The following is a 20,594-nucleotide window of genomic DNA, read 5'->3' as shown; positions in this document are numbered from 1 at the left end:
TCCCTGCAATCTTCGTTTTATAGTTCTGAACCACTGAACGCTTGCACAGCACCCACACTTCCTCAGCAGGAGCCTCCAGCCACAAACCCACTCTCCTGCCCCGCTGCTGGGCGGCCAGCTTGGAGCTCCCTGAAGGGCTCCCACAGGCCCGAGGCACCAGTTCCTGCTCACCTCCTGCAAGGAGGTGGGAAGCGCTTCCTTTCCCAGACAATCTTATCAACTGTCCATGTTTCAACATTCACTCAGCCCCATCTCCTTAGGGGAGCCCTCTCCGGCTTGGCAACCCCCACCACACTCCTAGGCACAAACCCTAGGCTGGATCATTGCAGCTGGAATTCCCTGGCATGTCTGCTGTCCTGTTCACAAATGGCAGCTAATAATTCTTGACAGAGGCTCTTCTGGGAAGAGGTGGCAGGTGGAGTTTGCCTCCTTCTGCATTAAAGTCCGTTAGATGACACAAAAGTCCCCAAGGGTCAAGGATGGGAAACCCCAAATCTCTACAGGCTCTGAAGATGCCGGTAGACAACTTAAACCAAGATTTATTTTATGGCAGAATTATAAGGGAATGAAGAAGTTCAGAGTGGATCAGTTTTTAGCCTGGAATCCAAACCAGTGTCTTATAATGGCGAGAAAGATGTGGAACCCTGCAGAGAAACACTAGCAAGTGAACATTCAAAACCTGAACTAGAGGGGTTTCCTCTCCCAGAGAGCATAGCCAGACACAAGTGACATCTTTACATGTTTCAGGGCTTTCGGACTTTCAAGTCCCTTCCATTTGTCTCCTCACTTCTCAGGACATTCAGGAAATGGGGTTGTCCCATTTAGACAAGAAAGCCTTGGTATGGGGAAGTGAATTGTGATGATCCAAAACACCTATCTAGGAAGTGGGACAGGAGTGGAGCCAGGACTTTTGACTTCTGATATCCCACCTTCCCCATACACTAGGGGATCTCAGCATAGATAGAGACCCAGCATCCCAGGGTGTGCATGCCAAGACAGCAGCTTCTGAAACCTCCACACCCTGAGCTAGGTGAAGCCAAGCCAGGCTGCAGGACGGCTTCCATGTGAAGTCCTCAGTCAGCTGCACGTCTTCCTCAGTCTCTGGCACTCTGATGCCTTTGCTCCCTGGTCGCCACATGCACCCTCATCCTTGCTGAGCTGGCTTGTCACTAACTCAGCCTTCTCTTCAACTTTCTAGCCCCTTCTGCACCCTCTGGGATGCTGCCCCAGAGTGGCAAACTCTTCTGAACCCTTAATCTGTTTCTAGAGGAACCCAAACACACCTTAATGCCTCCTGCTCAGCCCTGTGTACCCTCCTTACAGTTTACGTGTAGGGATAAGATTAACTTTTGTGTGCTGACATGGTTTCCTCTTTATCTAGTCCATGTCAACAATAATGCGGTCTATGAATAGAAACGCATTCTTCTTCTCCCAAATCTTACTGCATTTTATTTCCTTTTGCTTTAACGCACTGCCCAATATTATCAGTTCACTGCTGAACAGATGGGCTGATAGACTCAGCCACACCTTGCTTTGTCTTAGGAATAAAGTCGTTTAGTCCTTAAACATTAACCATGATGTCAGCTACGGGTTTCTGTAGAGGATGATTTCCAGGCTGTAAATGTTCTTGCGTAGTTGTCCCCGTTTGCTGAGAATTAACAATGCTGCTGGAATAAACAGTCAGTGGTGCTTTCTGTGCTCAGCATGAGGGTCACACAAACGCTCCTTCCCCTTATTAATGGGGTAAAACACACTGGGAATTTTTCCAAGAATGGACTCACTTTGCGTCTCTGTTTCACTTAGTCTAAGATCTACTGACAAAAGAAATGCTGCTTGCTAATGCTTGGGGCCATTTGTGTCTGGAGCCTGGAAGGCTCCTGCTCTCGCGGCTTTGTAAGTTTGGGTGTTTGGCATTATTATCAGATAGGCATTCTTCTAGGAATGACAAAACTTCTCCTAAGCAGACAGAGTCTGATGTAGGCTGCTGGGGTTCTTTGAAAGCTTTCATTCCTGTATTCTCTTTAAAAAGCAGATACGGTTGGTAGGGGATGTGCACACCTTTAATCCCAGTATTCAGATGGACTCTGTGAGTTCGAAGCCAGCCTGGTCTACATAATGAGTTCCAGGACAACCACGAGTACATAGTTAGAGCCTATCTCAAAAGAACGGAACAAATATATGGCTAACCAGTTATAAAAATGCTTAGTAAACAGTTTTCAAAGAATTTGCTCCCCTGCAAATTATTGAATACGTTGTCATAAAATGTTTGTTCTGTTCTCTTATCAGCATAGGAATGTCTATATTTTCTGTGGTGAGGTCTCTTATTACTACTGGTGAGCTACTCTTTTTTTTATTAAAATTATTTTTAGTTGGGCTTATTGCTCTCGAGCTTTTCAGAGTTCACGTTGTCTCCATCTGTTCTCGGGCTTGATGCTTTTGCCATCCTTCCTCCCCTTCTGCACTGGAAGGCACAAGGGGCAGGGGCTACACAATTGACACTTGCCTCCGAGGGATGCGCGGGGGGGGGGGGCAAACCTCCCCAGAATACAACCTTAGATGGATGTGCAAATGCTGGCACACAGAATTCAGTGTTAAAGTATTTTTCAAATGCTTCTGGTAGTTTGGATCATATTAGAGATGGATACATTCCATACTTAAGAGATTTTAGACAGGTTGTCATTGATTTCTCTTTTAAAGCCACAAGAGTTAGGAAAATATACTTTTTAACTGTTGTTTAAAATTTTAATTTCTGAAAATTACATCTATTTGTTTATTGTTTATGTTGGAGTACATCCCATCCCGGGCATGTGGAGGTCAGAGGACAACTTGTGGGTGTCAGTTCTTTCTCTCTACCTCAGGGATCCTGGGGAATCAAACTCAGGTTGTCAGGTTTGGTGACAAGTACCTGCTGTGTTATCTTCAGATCCTAGAGAAACCTACTTTATTAAGAGTCAATCTCTAGAGGTTTATTAAAAAAAAACATGCATTCTGCCCCCATGTACGTGTGGGCACCACATGTATCCCTGTAGCCTCAGACGCCAGAAGAAGGCATCAGATCCCCTTCGTCAGGGGTGCAAACAGTTATGAGCTGCCATGCTGGGACCGAACTCAGGTCCTCCGGGAGAGCACCACATGCTCTTAATCACAGAGCCATCTATCCAGCTCTGTTTTGCAATTCGGTGAAATCTGTTTTATAGCCATGACGTGGCTGTTCTGTTTGTTCTGGAAAAGAACAGTACATGGCGTTCTGATAAAGTCAGTCAGGTAATTAGTTGATAGTTATTGACCTAATTGTAATCTGGATACTAACTGCACTTGCTGCTTGTTTTTATCCCCTTACCCTATCAGTTATGGGTAAGAGATTCTGACCAGCTCCACCCACACCTGTAGGCTCACCGATGTTTCTACTTAATTCTGACAGGTTGGCTTTCAGAACATTGTATCTGTTACTACAAACAAGCAGAACTACTGCATCTTGTGAGCCGACCTGGTCATCACAGGATCTCTTCTTCCTCTCCATCCCTGTCCCTTCATCCTTTCGTCCCTCCCTTCCTCCCTTTCTGTCTCCTTCTTCTCTCTTCCCTATTGCTAGAAATACTCCTTGTCATGAAGTCCTATTGTCATGACATTTAATATTAACCTCACTCCTTTGGAGTTCGTATCAAATTTTATGACGCTTTGCATTTTCACTCAGCCTAGCAGTCTTTAATTAATGTCTTTAATTAATGTCTTTAATGAATGGCATGGTCACTTTCGCAGCACTGGGTTACTGATGAAGCAAGCTGTCCACCGTCTTGCTGCTTCATCTGTTTTGTTTGCTTTTTGTAAGTTCTCACTATATAGCTCCGATGAGCCCTGAGCTTACAATCTTCTTGCCTCAGCCTAGAACTTCCAGCATGAGCCACCGTGCCTAGTGCTGCCTGCTTTTTGCATGTACTGCACTTGCTTCGTTCCATTTCCTCCTCTCCTGACAGACTCGGGACAACTGACAGCTGCTTAGTACCCTGCCTCATCTCCTCTACCGCTTGTGATCTTTTTATTTTTAAAATATCAAGACTCATAGGCATCCTTACATTAGCATGACAATCCCTAATTAAGGATTTCACAACAAGATTCCCCTTGAGCCCTGCCCCCTGCTGCTCTGCAGTTCCCTGTAAAGCCCATTATGCTCTCCACAGTAGCATGATGCTACTTTTTACATTACATGACGTCACTTCAAGAGATTTAGAAATGAGAAGAAACCCTTTCGTCTTTCCATTTCTCATTTTGGGTGCTTATTTCTAAAGTACAGGTTTCTACTTAAAATTGTTTTTCTTTTAGCGTGAGAGCTTCCTTTAACATTTCTTATAGTCTAGGTATGATTTGTTGATCCATTTTCTTTGCTTGTATTTAGAATCTTTTTTGCTTCATTTTACTTTTTTTTGATGAGTAGTTTTGCTCCACATTTTTTTTTTCAGCTCCTTAACCATTTTTCCTTGTTTTGCAATATTGGGGCTTGAACCTTGGGGCCTTGCGCATGCCAAGCAAGCCCTCTTCCACTGACCTATACCTCCAAATCTTTTTCAGTTCCTTAAAGATGCCATTCCATTGAACAGTGGACTGTTTTTTACTATGTCTGGGAGAGGAGTCAATAGATTTTATCCTATTCTAGCATGCAATGTACTTCTCCCTACCTAATTTCATCTGTGTGTGCATGTATGTGGTAGTATGTATGTGTACATAAGGGTGGGGACCAGAGGGCATCCTTGGGGTCAATGCTCTCCACCTATCCTTCCTTTAAAGTATTATCTTTAACCTTTGGCCACCTGAATTTGATGTGCCTAGAACTGGTTTTCTGTCCCACTTAGTAAATGCATTTTATTTGCACGCACTGACTTCCCCGTCCTCTCTGTTAATGTCACACCCACCAGTTTGCCTTTTCTTGCCCTGCATGTCTCTAAGTCTTCACTCGACTTTTCCCCCCAGTTCGCAGTCATTCCCAGACCTGGGATGATTCCTGTGCTGATGCGTGCGATCCGTTTCTCTGGGATATGCACCTTTCCCTTCAGTTCTTGGATGGCTTTAAAGCAGTGACTTCAGAATCCATTACCTACTGATTGGATAAGTATTAGCTATCACCTATAGCCGTGCTGCTGTCATCTCCTGATGCGTTTCTCTTGTCTCCCCTTGATTATGGGGTCTTCCCTGTTGCTTTTCACAATTTTTGACCATGAGACAAAATAGCTGGGGGAATTTTAATGAGTACAAATTTTTGTTTTGGCAAGGGTCTAATTTATTGGCCATTTGGCCTGGTTCTATAGAAGCTTGATGTTTTATAGTGAAAAGTGGCTTCCTGTCAATGCCTACCTTTCCTGAAACCTCGTCTCAAACACCACACATGCTCTTTAGGGTTTACTCAGTACAGCTGGTCAGAGGCCAGCTCTGAACTCTCGGTAGCTGTTTTCTGACAGGCTTCTGCGTATAATCGGCACACGATTGGCTAAGCACATGGCCACGGACGTCAGAGGAGCTCTCTTCAGACTGCTGGAGCCCTTTCTCTGAAGATGACCCCTCACTACCCTGCCCTACGAATTCCAGCTGTCCCAGCAGCCCTGAACTACTCTTTGCCTCCTCAGCAAACGGACTGACAGGCTCTGCTGAGCTTTGCCGCCCTCCACAGCAATTTTCCCAGTGTTTGTAGGCATGAAGCCAGGAAATTCTGGAGCAATGGATCCCAATCCTGGGATGTTCATTTCCATTTTCTGAAAACAGCCATGTTGTATTTTGTCCTGTTTAATACTTCTTTATGGTGAGTTATCCGCACTGGTACCATTACACCTGGTGGCTGGAGGTGGCTTCCAGCAGCCTCAGGTTGGCCTCTTCATGTCCCCTTTGCAATAAGTCCATTCAGATCACTGCAGCAATGATGTCTTTTATATGGAGATTTCCAGCATTCAACTAAGAAAATTTTCAAACATTCATAAAAGATTATAGAATGAATACCCCCTGTATGCCTACCAGCTGAATTCCACAAATAATATCTGCTGAATTTCCACTATCATCAATCTATGCCTCTCTCTAGATGATTGCCAAGTCATCCTCTCTCCTGGTACATTTTTAAAGGTATTCTGAAGACATTCAAATATCACAATTTTTATAAAATTTAAATATCAATTCTACTTTTTAAATTTTTTTTGAAACAGGATTTCTCTGTGTAGCCCTGGATACTCTGTGTAGTTCCCTAGCTGTCCTGGAACTCACTCTGTAGACCAGGCTGGCCTTAAACTCACAGAGATCCGCCTGCCTCTGCCTCCCAAGTGCTGGGATTAAAGGCAGGTGCCACCACTGCCCAGTTAAATCTCATCAATTCTTAAAATGAAAAAAATTATTTTTTTTCTGTGATTTCTCTACACTTTAGCCATGACTGAAGCTTACTACAGGCTCCATCTACAAGGACGCGTGCGAGCTGAGCTCTGCAGGCCAGCATGCCCTCCCTGGTCCCCCCCTTCCCCAAGCCCTCAGGTCCTCAGTCCCTGTCATCCAGCTTTGTTTAGTTTCTCCAATGTCTTCTGCTTCTTCCTATTGTCTAGCCTTGATGGACAGCTCAGGCTCAACTGCCTCTCCCTCCTTGCTTGCCTAAGGGGTTATTACTCTTCTGCAGTTCCTCAGGACTGTTTCCACATGCCTCGGCCATGCACCAGTTATGCCACGGCATCATTTGTTCTTCTTTCAAAGCATTTCTAAGGTTTTTTTCTTTTATCATATTTGCCTTCTCAATTAAACATGCTTCATAAAGACAAAAACTTCTTTTAAAAAAATCACCCCACTCAATAGAGAAGGGTTGGCCTTGAACTTGTGATTCTCCTGCCTCAGCCCCTATACTAGAATTCCAGGCATGCAATATGATGCTCAGGTCTCTACTTTGAACTCAAGATAGTAACCCCAGTGGCTGGTGCAAGACTTGGCAAATACGTCTTCCTCTGTGTAGACATTTACAAATTACTCATGAGATAAACAGAAAAGCCATTCTTCTTAAGTAGAAGGAGAGGAGAGGGGATTAATGTGACCCCAACAAGACTGTCACTTCTACTCATCTGTTGTGTGAACCTAACTAGATGGTACAGAAGTACCTCAGGGCCGGCCTCCGCACAGCCTCCAGGCACAGTCTCTCCATTCCAGAGAACTGAAGAAAAGTTATTCAGAGACCTACACAGCTTCTCATGATTCTTCTGGGTGCTCAAATCCATATTCTGCCAATATTATACATCCATATCTCATTTGGTTCTCAAAGATATAGCTGTGAATTACAGGGCTTTTAACTAATTATTTATTCTTTTCAGGGAAAAATATCTTTTTAAAGCAAATGTATCTTTGTGGAGTTTAGGGCAAACAACTTACCTGGATGATCTCCTCACAAGCCCCATTCCACACATCAAGCAACAAGGCTCTCTCTTGTGCTGTGGGACCTACAGATGCTGTCTCGTGCAGGCAGGGGTGACTCACGCTTTGGAAGTACACATACACAGAGATAAAATGAAAATCCAAGAAGAAACAACTGATGGACAGAAACGGTGAAAAGCTCCAGATATGTAGACTACTATTTTTGTATATACACCAAGTTCTACAATATCTGAGCTCCTAAAGCAAGTTTACCAGCCTGCATAAGAACAATGAAGAGGAGAAAAAAATCTGGCCGAACCTGGAAGTAACGTCTCAGAAACAAACGTCAACATGTTTCTCACAAGAAGCCAAATTATTAAACTCATAAACATCCTTTTCATTGTAGGAGACTGTGAATGCCATCAACAGAATAAGGAACACATGAAAATTATGGCTTTAATTTCAACTACGAAGGTATCACCAGTTTTGTGAGGAGCTGAGCCTGTGCATAAAATCACAGCAATGAATTCTACTCCCCCAAGACTTTTGAGATCAACAGACTCAACAGTCTGCGCCGCAATACCGTCGCCCTCGAAAACCTTTTCCCGTCTCCTAAGCTGTATAAACAAGATGATCCCAAGTGGAGAGGAGATTGCTGACGGTCTGCTTTGGACACAGCTTGCCATGGGCAAGACGGATGCCCAGGAGGTCACATGAGGCCAGCAGTGCCTCCCAGGTCCTCAGAGGCCTTTGCTAGGTGTTATCGAAGACAATGTGGTCAGGAGCAGATGACAGCCACAGCTGACAAGCAAATGCACTCTACTCAGTCTGTTTCTAGAGCCTGGCTGCTGTCCACTGCTGTTGCCAGGGAGACAGACGTCAGCTTGATGGAACAAGCATCAGTGAAAACTTTCTCTTACCTCGTTTCCACTGATCCAACAGCCATTTCTATGGAAACAGCAGCTGCCTGCCAGCGGCAGAGAGGTTGCATTTACTTGTTAATGTCAGGTGTGGCTACCAGCCTGTACACTTACTTCCGGGGACCATGGTGCTCATGGTACTAGGATTCATTTGTCAACTATGTAACAAGGAAGTTCAGGGTCCAGAGAAGATATGAATGTTTAGCTCTGTTCTTTACTAAAAATAGAGAAATTTCCATTGAAAGCCAAATTGGGACTTAATTTCTTACTTTACCAAAGCCAAACCAAGGAGGCTCCGAAAGGACTGTGGCTTTTTCTGGTACCCCAACCTCAGTGTAAGTTCCACTCACACAACCTCAAGGAAGAGGAGAAGGACACCCCGCTAAAAGGATGTGGCTTTTTCTGGTACCCCAACCTTAGTTCTACTCACATGACGTCAGGGAGGAGGAGGAGGACACCCCACTAAGAGGATGAGTTTTCCAGATAGCCTCAACCAACCAAAGTGAAACTATGCAAATTTTCAGAGTCTTTTCCTTCAAGTGGCCCTCAGGGATTACCCTGGCATTCTGGAAGCCTGGAGAGTACTAATCACACTGAGAAGGGAAACATACGTAAGAGGTCTCAGTGAGGCATTCTCCACACCCCGTTCTAAGACAAGCTCTCGCTCTACAGCCCTGGTTGCATGCAACACACTATGTAGGTCAGGTTGGCCTTGAATCTTCATAGAGATCTTTCTGCCTCTGCCTCCTGAGTTCTGAGATTAAAGGCGTGCGCCACCATTCGTGGTCAAGACTAGGCTTCCATGTGCCTTGTCAGTCATTTGCCAGAAGGGTTTTGCTGTCCGAGACATGGATTCTTACCAACTCGGTACATTGCATTTCTCCTCTCCAGGATGGGATAACGGTTATCTCAGGACCCTGGTGCTCTCCCTCTTTAATAAGATGCAGCTATACCAGAGGTGGAGATGCCTGAGGGAATTCCGCTGCTCACTCTCCATCAGTACATCCCGGTAGGGAAAGTGAAGTTGTCATGGAAAATATGCAGCACGACTATTCCCAGAGCATATGTCTTCGCTCAGAAAATAGCTGCAAGTGATACCTCCTCCTCCTGGTGCGCTCTGCCCCGCGAGCCAGTATTCGAGAGACACCAGAGATTTCCTAGTTCCCAATGCCATGAATATAAATGGACCAGCCTGCCTCACCATGCTGCAAGCCTGACTCTATTCTGCCATAGCACAGCCTGCATATTCTCCCCTGTAGCATGCACCCCCCACTTGCTCTGTAATCCATCAGTCTTTATCTGGGGAAGCCAAGGCTTCATGAAAGCAGCCAAGCTTTCCCTTCCTAGGCCTGATGGTTTGTGTGTTCAGAATAGAGTCTAGGAAGTGACTTTCAAAAAGATGAACTGTTTTGAAAATTGCCCTTGCTTTTTTTTTTCTTTCTCAATGTTTACTTTACCCAGTTTGCCCTCAACCTCCTCAAATTGAGATAAACAGGCCTGGTGATGGCTAATCTCCATTGTCAACTTGACTGGGCTTGGACTGTTCAACAGGTCTGTCTCTGGCCAGTCTGTGAGGGTATTCCCAGAAAGACTTAATGGAAGAGGAAAGACGTACCCTGAGTGAAGATGGCACCGTCCACAGGCTGGAGTCACAGACTGAATACAATGGAAAAAAAGCAAGCCAAGTGCAGCATTCAAATCTCTCTGCCTCCTGACACAGCTGCCTCACGCTCACTGCCAACCCGTCCCCATCACTGAGGACTGTATCCTCTCGAGCCACAGGCCCAAACAGACCCTTCCTGCTCACGGTGCTTCTACCAGGCAATTTGTCACAACTACCAGGAAAGGAACCAGTATCGGCCTCTATTAGCAGCTAGTTTGGTGTCTGATTTTGAGGGAAGGGTGGGACTTGGTAGATTTAGGTCTTACCAGGACAAAAGACACACACACACACACACACGCACACTTAATTTAGAGCCAAATGGTTTTGAAGTTACAGACACACAGGCTCAGTTTACTTTCAGTTTTATGTGCTGAAAGCGGGTTTATGAAGAACGTTTATTGCCTGACAACATACAAGGCCCGCTTCAGAAAAAAATATTTCAAATATTTTTGTGAGATGTTAGCAAAAGCCTTGAATTCCCAGAACCAGTGACAAATGACTTTAACCTATTATTTCAAGCAGGCCCGGGAGGGAGCTTACTTAGTAATATATTTTAGACGACTGCCTTACAACATTTACATACTTATAGAATAAAACATTTAAACAGATTGTATAGCTTTGATTTCTCACTAATACAAACCGGTCTTGGCCAACCGCTATTACTAGCTGGCTTAGAAAGGCTGTCTTATTCCAGCTCGCCTGTGCCTTCTTCCCAGAGCCCAACAGCTGCCCCAATGGGGTCTGCGTTCTGCAGTTCTCCAAAGGCTCCCTCCACAAAGTCGGGGACAGCACTGGCTCCATGTGCGGACACCGTAATGAGGAAAGTCAGCTCAAAGAGGGAACGATTTGGCCCAAATCACACAAATGGCAAAAGGCAGAAAGACTCAAACCGCAGCTCCGTAAGCTGGGGTGCTTGCGCACTGCCTTTGGAAGTGTCCGTCCCCGCCACGGATGTGGAGGAAAAGGAGCCCTCATCACATTTAATACCAGTAACAATGACTTTAGTCTGCACACAACTGACAAAGAACTCCTATGTCCCACGGTCATCTGCTGGTGCGGAGTGTGGGGTATGTGTTGATGATAAATATTCTCTTAGGTTACTTCCTGGGAAATGCACAAACTCTCCTCTTAAGAATTTCCACAGATCCCCCTGGGCTGCCTCCACTTTACCAGGGATGGGGTAGGGGTGGCAGAAGATCTGTGAACTGAAGGCAGAGGCAGGAGAATAACCACCAGTGTGAGGTAAGGATGAACTGAACAATGAGATGCTGTTTCAAACACACGCATGCGCCCGCACACACACACACACACATACACACACCACACACTAAAACAAACAAGTAAACAAACAAAAGGGTTTAATGTCAGACACATCCGGTGTCACTGTCACAGTGAGGCCACATTAGAATGGCATAATGCACCAGGTCTTGACTGACCTATGATGGGATGCTTAGAACCCAGTGCTTTTGAGATCACATGCTAGTCTGAAAGTCCTTTAAGGGTTGTGCCACAGAAATGTCTTCTGGCCTTTAGTGTCCTTCTGGCTCTATAACCCCTCTAATATTAAAGTAACAATTCTAAATTTGCTTTAACAATAGCAACAAAAAATACAAATGGCTAACAAGAGGGCACAGGCAGGCAGATTAGTACAGAAACCCTCGGAGGTGGTGAGGTGGGGGAGGTCGGAGGGCCCAGGGAGTTTCTATTTGAAGGCCCCCGGCTCTCCCAGCTGTAGCGCTTGCTGTACATACAGCTGGGGCTACAGCCTGGGCCCGAGGCTGGAGCCTGCATCTTAGACACCTTGGCACCCCAGGCCTCGGGCCCAGAGCCAGGCCCTCATCAGGAATGGGGAGGATGCTAGCCAAAGAGCTTTGCAGACGCAGCTCTGACGCCACCCAGAGCCTGCCTCAGCATTTCTTACCCAAGTGGCTTGGGGGGTACAGAGGTAGGGGAGGGAGTGTGCATCCCCTGGGGGTCTGAGCACAGTTCGAGCCGACAGCTAAAAGCACCAGGAAGTCTTAGGCTTGCTTTTTAACACCGAAACATCATCTGGTCTCTCCTTCCTTGTTTTCATTTAATATAAAAATAATGCCTTTCAAAAACTTGCTATTTTCCTTCAAGATATGTTCCAGTAAACTATTTGTTTGGTGGGGATGTGTGCTTTTCTAAACCCTCTAGTTTGGGGATCCTCCCACAAGGCTTCATGTTGAACCCATGTCATGATAATGGGAAGCCCCAGCCCCCATCTTCTGTTCTTAGCTTTTTTAAAACACCTCACGATTTGGCTGGCTTGTATCTCTGCTCCATCATGCCGGGGCAACAGTTCCTGCCCAGAGAGGGGGAGCTAAAGATAAGGCACGTCACTGGCACTGTTAAAATTAGTGGTTTCCATGGCCTCCGTCAGTTGAGTTGGGTTCAGGAGACATGGGGCGCCAAGGAACTCACGACACAGCTGCAGTTGATGGCCTTGTATGGGGAGTTCCTGTGGCAACGCTTCTGCAACTAGAACCGCCACTCTCACCACACTGACCCCAACTTCAGGCCACCAGAGGCTCCAAAGGAAGAAGGTCTTGCAGCTGGACATGGAGGCTCATGTTTTTAATCCCAGTATTCAGAAGGGCTTAAGAGTGAGTTCTACACTAACCTGGGCTACAGAGTTAAGACCTTGTTTCAAAAATGGAAAAAAAAAGAAAATAAAAAGAAAACCAAAATGAATGATAAAGTCAGGGAGGAAGGCCTTTTAAAGTTCACAGTCTTAGAAGGGAGCTGAGGTGGGTGCTGGGTGTTGTTCTCCCAGTCAGTCCCCACCTCCTGCTCCTCTCACAGGTGGAGGGAGGCACTGCTTCTGAGCCTCTTCTAGATAAGGGACTTTCATGACTGTGTTTCATGACGCAGAACTGACCACACTCAATTCATGGCAAGGCAGGTCTGGAGGAACACAAAGAAACGGGTCCAGACGGATAAGCAGGCTCTGCCTTCTGCTCTGAAAAAGACAGTATCTCCAAAAATCGAGATAAAGTTCACTCTACTAACTCAGCAACATGATGACATCGTGTCCCGAGATACAGCCTCTGAGAGAGCAAGATAAAGCAAGCAAGTAGATAAACTCACTTGGGATGAAGTCCATCAGTGTGATTTCCTGAGAACTTCTGGGCTCAATGCAGTGGCTAGGGCCGGGGTGGGGGGGATATGGGTGCCTTCTGGGCTGCTCAGGGCAATGGCTGTATGCTGGAACTGGTTGTGTGTGTACTGTTGGGGGTGTTGTTGTTTTTGAGTTAAAAGTTGGCTATTTTAAAAAAATTAATCCTTAAAATTTCAAACTGTACAGACTATAAATATTATATGTCTAATTCTTAAGACAAAGCATTTTTAAAATGCTTGTTTAAAACTGAATACAATTCTTAATTAGATATTTTACCTAAGTTATATTTTAAGTATAAGGCAACAATACAGATAGAATTAAATAAGTAAGACTCTAATGATGAGGAACCCACAGTATTTTCCATGCCAAAATCCATCTCCCAATATCCAGATGCTTTTGAGAGAGCCCCCAGCCCACTTTGATGGCAGTGCTCCACTTTCTGGGGTACCTCAGAGATGTTGAGATTCACATCTGCTCACGGGAGCTTTGGAATATCATCTCCCACCCCAGTGGGGCACAGCCCATGGCCCAAGGGCTCTTCCCAAGCCCATCTTCCCTGAATGGAGGGTAAGTACAGAGATGGGCATTAAACAAAATGAAGTTTTAAAATGGTGACCAAATGATGGGGACAATAAGGGCATAGGGAGCATGTGTGTAAAAGCTGAACATCATTCTGTATTAAGGAAAGATGAAAGCTGAATCAGACGCATAACTCACATGGTACCAGCAGTGACAAGTCAAGCCAATAAAGGGTCCCAACCCCAGGAAGTTGGGCTTTTTATGTACTAACACTGGGTATTTATGTACTAATCTAGGCTTGCACACAAGCTCTGAAACTGCACTCTTCACAATACAGTGACTAGAGAAGGCCAGGCCATGTACTCGGGAGTGAAACCCATGAAAGACCGCACTCCCTCCCTGGGGGAGGCCAAGGCTAGGACACCTTTCTCTTGCTGTAATTCACCTCTAAGGGAAACTATTTTCCTAAGTTAATAGGGCTTGGCAAGCATCAGAAACACAGAATCTCACAGACAGATACAGGCAGGAAGAATCACAGTTCAACCCAGAAGCAGCACACAGAGGGAACACCAGAGTCAAAAGGCATGCAGAGAAGCCAGCAGGGAGCAGCTGGGAGACAGGCAGGGCTGCCCCCCTTGTGGCAGCGGGAGGATGTGCAACACGGATCCAACTGCTTACCCACTAAGGACACCAAGAACCAGGTTAAGGACGAAGAATGAGCCAAGGATGATCAGACTAACAAAATACACCCAAGGCCATTCCCATCCTATCGCATCATTTACCTGTAAAATGTAAGGAGATCAGTTATCAGTTATCCATTTACTAAAAGAACAGAGCCTTGGTTGCAGCTGCAGGACCACTCAGGGCTTTGGCTGAAGGTCAGTGTTGTAAGGAAAGGGCTTGGAGGAGCTGGGGTGGGGTGGGGCTCCTTGCACAATTTTCCTCAGGGCAGGGAGGCTGAAGTCTTCAGGAAGGGACTTTCCAAAGTCAGCCTAGACCACTCAGTTAGCTAGTTTTGTGCCAATTAATGGGCACTGTTTTTGGATCCAGACCAAGAAAGCAATTATAAATGTATCTCATTTTAGGACAGACAAAAGGCCAAGCAAGGGAAATTATTTAAATCCCAAGCAACAATACTGATTAATTAATTTCTGGTCAATAATCTCTCCATGGCTTTCTTTCATGACAGCTGGTGAAGTTCCAGAAAAGAGCTTGGTCTGGGTGCCCCGCCAGAAGAGAAAGCAATACAAAGGGACTGGTATGCACCCACTGACCCCTCCAGCAAAGGCTGTGTCGTCTTGGCAGCTGTCCCCAGGACTCTGCTTTCAAGATGAAAGAGATGTGGCTTACCCGCTCAATACACCAAGTACAAGATTTAGTACGAAAAATGACCCAAAGATGACGAGACTGACAAAATATACCCAGGGCAATTCAAATCCCATAGCATCATTCATCTGTAAGAAACAAGATGGGCTCACAGGAGCGGGTTAACGGAGCAATCTAATAAGGAGAGAGGGTCACGTTAGAGAGAACATTCTATACATGCAACTAAACATTTCCTTAAGACTGAACTCAGACACAACAACAGTCAGCAGACATTCATCACACATTCCCAGCATACACAGGCACACAAGCATGCCTGCACACACCAGACAAGACTCATGGAGGCTTCAGGCCACACAGCAGGGCCTGGTCCCAGGTAGGGAAATGAGCTGAGATTCGGCTCCATCTCAGGACCCTGTCCTGCTAAGAAGCTTACAGGGGAAGTCTCAGTAGAAGGGAGAGCTAGTGCTATCCCAGATCCTCGTGGCTATTCCACCCCAGGAGTTAGCCTTAACGGCTTTTAAAATTTGGTGGAAAAATCTTAATTGTAGAGTCAAACCTGTAACATGTGACTCTATAAACTCCTAGAGAAACCAAAAACCAAAAAACAAGAAAACAAAAAACTAGCCGGGCATGGTGGCACATGCCTTTGATCCAACACCTGGGAGACAGATGGATCCCTGTAGTTCAAGGTCAGCCTCGTCTGCACTGAGAGTTCCAACCAGTCACCTATACAGGGAGACCTGCTCTCAAAATAAATAAATGTATCTCCAATAACTACTGTCTATTCGAAAGTAATCATCCTGTCCATCTAACCAAGGACGCCTGGCCCCCCTCACCTTTGGATTATCTGCAGCCTGTGAACACGGGACCACTAAATAAACATGGAACCAAGAAAGCGTTTCCAGAGTCAATAGTTGTCAGTGTTCGGGATGCTCTGGGACCGGGCTTCTTTCTCAGCTGCACCCAGTAAAAGAACCTGGCTTTAATTGCAATCTGCCCCACCCCGACTCTGTGACCTAACAGGTGTTCTAAAAGGCAGAACCCGGCCAGAGAAGCCGCTGACTACTTGGAAGAATTCAACTGCCCACTCAGGCACAGCCTCCTTGTCAGGAATGGTTTGGAAGTGAGCAGCCTGCACAGAGCTGTGTGAGGGGTCACAGCTGGATGGAACTTTCCAGCAGTACAGGCCAGGGTTCCACGGGACAAACGCCTCGCTGAGAAAGGAGATGCTCCGATGTTACCGATCAGGTAACAGGCCCTGCTCTGCAGAAGCACCCTGAATCTTCAGCCAGTGGATAATCCAGACAGGCCGAGTGTTCTTCCTGTCAGGGGCAAACCTTAGGGTTTTTAAGCTCCGTGCCCTTTTGCCCATGATCTGCTTCCAGGTTTCAGCTTTACAGAAAGAGGTTCGTGCATCTCACAGTGTTTGCCTCACGCAGAAGCCAAACAGGAAAAGGGAACAGAAAAAACAGAAAAACATAACATCTGTTGTTGAAATCTAGGGAGAGGGCATTAACTCCCTTATGAAACACCTGTTTGGCCACATGAAAACCGATGTGTTTAATAGAACCCCTATCCATCTGCACATCGGCAATTAGAGGAATGAATGAGCCAGGGCTATGGCTCCAATTGTTGATCTAATTAAGTTGGATAAACTAATTTCAGCAGGAAGGCAGAGGGTAATTCTTCCAAAGCAACTACACCACCAAACTTATTTAAAAACCCACATGCGGGGGGGGGGGGGGGGGGGTAAGGCTGCCTGGTGTGGCCTTAATCTTCTAGCCTCTACCAGAGCAGGGTGTGTATGAGGCAGCGGAGAGCGAGCCAGTGCAGGGCTCTCATTAGACACCTTACTCTTGAGACTGGCAAAGTCTGCTGGTCAGGCCATTTCCTACCTGCCCTCCTCGGGCCTCGGTGGCATCTGAGTAAAGCTTTGGTGACAGCTGCAAAGGGAACATCTCATTTAAGAAAATTAAGATGCCTTTGAATGTCTTGGGAGTAGGGACTTTGCAGACTTGCGTCCTCTCAAATCAATGTCACCGAGGACAGCTGAGAAGGACTGAGGGAGGCAGGAGCTAACCACAGCCAACAGGAGCATCTTCTCTCTCTGTCAGGAGAAATGAAACTGAGGCTCCCAGGCCAGGCCTTTCTCCCACACACCTGCTGCACAACTGAGTCCTTAAAGCTCATCATACACAGAAGGGGGGAGGAAAATCACAACTTCTGGGCTGGTCCCCACATCACAGACACACTATCTGCCCCAGGCTTTGTCTGCATCTTCCTCATCCACAATGGAGACACCACCACGAGGGAAAGAACTTGGATTTATATTAATTTCTAAAGTGTTCATGTCAGTCTCATCCTAGAGGGCCACCAGCCACCCAAGCCAATTTTCTATTTCGCTTCAGTTTTCTCTTATTTTAAAGGCTTAAGTGCCCATGGATGCCTCAAGTTAAAGGAAAGCAAGAAGGCTTTTTGGTTTATCCAACTCTCAGAAACAGCTGGAGAGCCTTAGAGCACAGATTGTGGGGAAGGCAAGTCTTGGCTGCTTGGGCATAGAAGAATTTCCCAGGTGCTTTGCCGGACAGGTGCTGTCAGGTGATCAAGTACTGCTAACTAAGGTCTGTCAGCCAGCACGTCCACAGTCCACAGCCCTGTGCACCCCTGAAGAAAAAGCTTGGTGCTAACACAAAAGGCCATGGGGTCTCATACAGCGCTCTCTGAAAACCAATGCTTTGCCATTAATTTCCCACATTTCAAACATCTCCTTTGAAGTAAACAAACAAAATCCTCGAAGTTGAAGGAAAAAGATCATGTCTACAAGATGCTAATTGTGCAGCTGTAAACAAGGGCACCAAACGCGAGGGATCCAGAGCCTGCCTTGTCCAGCACTTTCTCTGTGCTGCACCACTGTCTCTATGGACATCTGTGTGAACTGAACAGCACTTTAAATACGTTTGTGGGGCTCAGTTTATGGAGAGTCTACAATACACTTCCCCGGCAGCAGCTCATGATCCCAACTCTGCACATCTCCAAATAGCTCTGCTCCAGGTGTGCCTCTGTGCACGTCCCTTTCCATCCCTGCCAGACATTTGCCAGATACTCTTGAGAATTAGGACCTTAGTGCACCGGAGAACACAGACTAGATAGAACCTTGTCTAGATACGAAGACTTGGTCCACCATACACAAAATCCTAAACTTTGAGAAGTTTGTTTGCAATTGATATTTAAAACTGAATCTTCTTTCTCTTCCCTGCCCATCTATGCCAGTGAAGCAATGGGCTCAGTCCGGTGGGTTCAGGGTGGCAACTGTCATGTGTATTTTTTGAGCATTCACTTTTGGCCAGGCTTTGTGCTGAACAGAGATGTTCTATTCTAGGACACAGCTGTGTGGCTTCCAGCTGACTGTGGCCCATAAAATACTGGGAAAGTTTAGTTCCTCGGCTCCTGCCTATCTTTATGATGAGCTAATAAATGCCATCAACAAGTGATTAAAAATAATCCTGACGTGTTTCAGACAGTAAGGTCTTAAAGAACACTCTGGAAGACATTACTCAGCTGCCCCCTAGTGTTACAGAAGGGTCCATAAACCACTGGTAAGTGGAAGAATAATAAGGAAAGTCTACTGGGTTCCAGTCAAGGCCAACTGCCCCTCATCTGTGATCTGAAGGCTGAATCCACCTTTCTTTTTATATGATTCTCAAAAGCTAAAAATTGGCTTCATGTTTTTACATGGTTGTGTCCACGGGGTAAAGTGAAAAGGCATAGGGAATTCAGGTTTCAGGGCCCATAAGTGAAGTCCAACCAAGAAAGAGCCATAGCCATTCAATTATGCTTATCCCATGGTTGGCTCCAAGCTCAATGGCAAAGTTGATGGCTGGGATAGGGATCACATGCCTGCAAGGCCAAACATATTTACTCGTAAGCTACTTATTAAAATATTCACAGATTCCTGCCACTAATCAAGGACTCCAAACACTTGCTGGAGGACCCTGAGGATGCTCAGGGGTCTCTTTCTACAGCACGGTCTCCATCTTCAGGACCTCAGATCTGCTAGGACGTGCTAGAGACAGAGAGATGTTGAGGGGCTCCATGTGCTCCTCCATCATAATAAAGGTGTTGGGTAATTTACAGAGCATGTAACTAAATTGTCAAGTTATTCACTATTTATTGTCATAGCAACAATAAAGATCATTTCATCATCGCAGATGAAACTTAGACAGTCTTAAAAGAGCAAGAGGAAACTGGTGCTTCTGGGTGCAGGGTGTTTTCTCTTCCTCCACCACACGCTCCTGAAAGTGTCTCTGATGGCAGCATGATCGCTGTGAGAGAATCGACGTGCAAAAACGTAAGATAAACTGCAAAACTGTCCATTAGTCAAGGCATGTTGGATCGGCAGCTAGCAATTCACCATGACAACAGAGAGAAGCCATGACCGAGGCAGTCACAGACTTTTACTTTAAAAAAAATGAAAAAAAAAAATTCTTTCCTGTTTGGGGGAGGGAAAGGCAGAGCTTGGGGCTTTTGCGGATGATGTGTTCTACTTATCAGCCATTGCAGGGGACACTGGGACTGAGGTTTTGCTTTGCTTGGGAGTTACAGTTTAGGAGACAGGAGTGAAAATCAACACTTCATCCAACCCTGGAGCTCAGTGGCTGGCAATGCCTGGCCTTCCTCTCCATGAGAAGGTACTGCCTGTGGCTATAACTAACATTTGTGTCTATAGATACATGTACACATGCACGCACACACACACACACACCACACACACTCCTATAACAATCAGGACAATGGGTGAAGGACAAACAAGATACAAGTTGGTGACTCTTATTCCCCACTTAGCAGAATACACAGTCGACCCGGAGTATCTGCAGGAAGCAGCCACAGCCAAAGCTGCTCAAGCCCTTTAGATAAAACAGCACAGTATTTGCATATGGCCTGTATCCATATACCCCTATATACATATTATTTAGGGAATAAATACAAAATAAGTCTGGACACATTCAATGAGGATTTTTTTTTTCCCTGAATTATTTTCCATCGGCATTTGGTTCAATCTTCAATCAGACGTGGATGGAACCTACAGACGGAGGATCTGCAGATACGAGGGCCAGCTGTACAGGGCTGCCTATAACCCCACAAGCATAGTGGTCACCGGTGAAGGGAAGCAAACCTACGGCTATGCATCAGATGGTGCGTTCTCTGACAGGAGAGAGCAATAGGAAACGTGCCAAGTTCAGGATTTAGGAACTCACAGAAGCTGCTTGCTTCTCCTCTTCTAAGCCTTTTAACCAAGAAGCTGCCTATTCAAGAAATACTATTAATTTTCTCTAAACCAATGGTTCTCAACCTTCCCAATTGGTCCCCAGCCTTCCTAACGCTGCGAATTGTAATTTATATATCTGATATTCAACCCCTCCAAAGGGGTTGTGATCCACAGGTTGAGAACCACTTCTCCAATTAACTATTGGGGTATTAGTTTGACAAATTTAGATTAGGGCTTAAAAATCTACATGCTTTTCTGTTTTCCAGAAACTCGTCTACTATGCAGTAAAAAAATATTTCTAAATTTCTGTGAGCTTTAAAAGCTCTGCCTATACACAGTCACTGGGGGAAATGGCTGCTGTACTTTATTTATAGCCAACCCTCCTGGCTCTGCCAGGAA

General features: G+C 45.7%; 1 protein-coding gene across 5 annotated transcripts in view; it reads right to left on the bottom strand.

The window, feature by feature from the left end:
• Cacna1d (calcium voltage-gated channel subunit alpha1 D) overlaps positions 1–20,594 on the bottom strand; it is a 440,918-nt gene that overhangs the window by 107,594 nt on the left and 312,730 nt on the right. For 3 of the 5 annotated variants that reach the window (XM_038350011.1, XM_038350012.1, XM_038350015.1), the window contains exon 8: positions 14,282–14,385. In XM_038350011.1, the coding sequence (XP_038205939.1) occupies positions 14,282–14,385 (104 nt within the window). Of the gene's footprint in view, positions 1–14,281; positions 14,386–14,953; positions 15,058–20,594 lie in introns of all 5 variants that reach the window. The other 2 variants (XM_038350014.1, XM_038350013.1) reach the window with 1 other exon arrangement.

The sequence above is a fragment of the Arvicola amphibius genome, chromosome 12 (assembly GCF_903992535.2).
Source record: "Arvicola amphibius chromosome 12, mArvAmp1.2, whole genome shotgun sequence".
Taxonomy (NCBI): domain Eukaryota; kingdom Metazoa; phylum Chordata; class Mammalia; order Rodentia; family Cricetidae; genus Arvicola; species Arvicola amphibius.
Note: the sequence above shows the minus strand (reverse complement) of the source record. Positions and strands in the feature narration are given on the sequence as shown.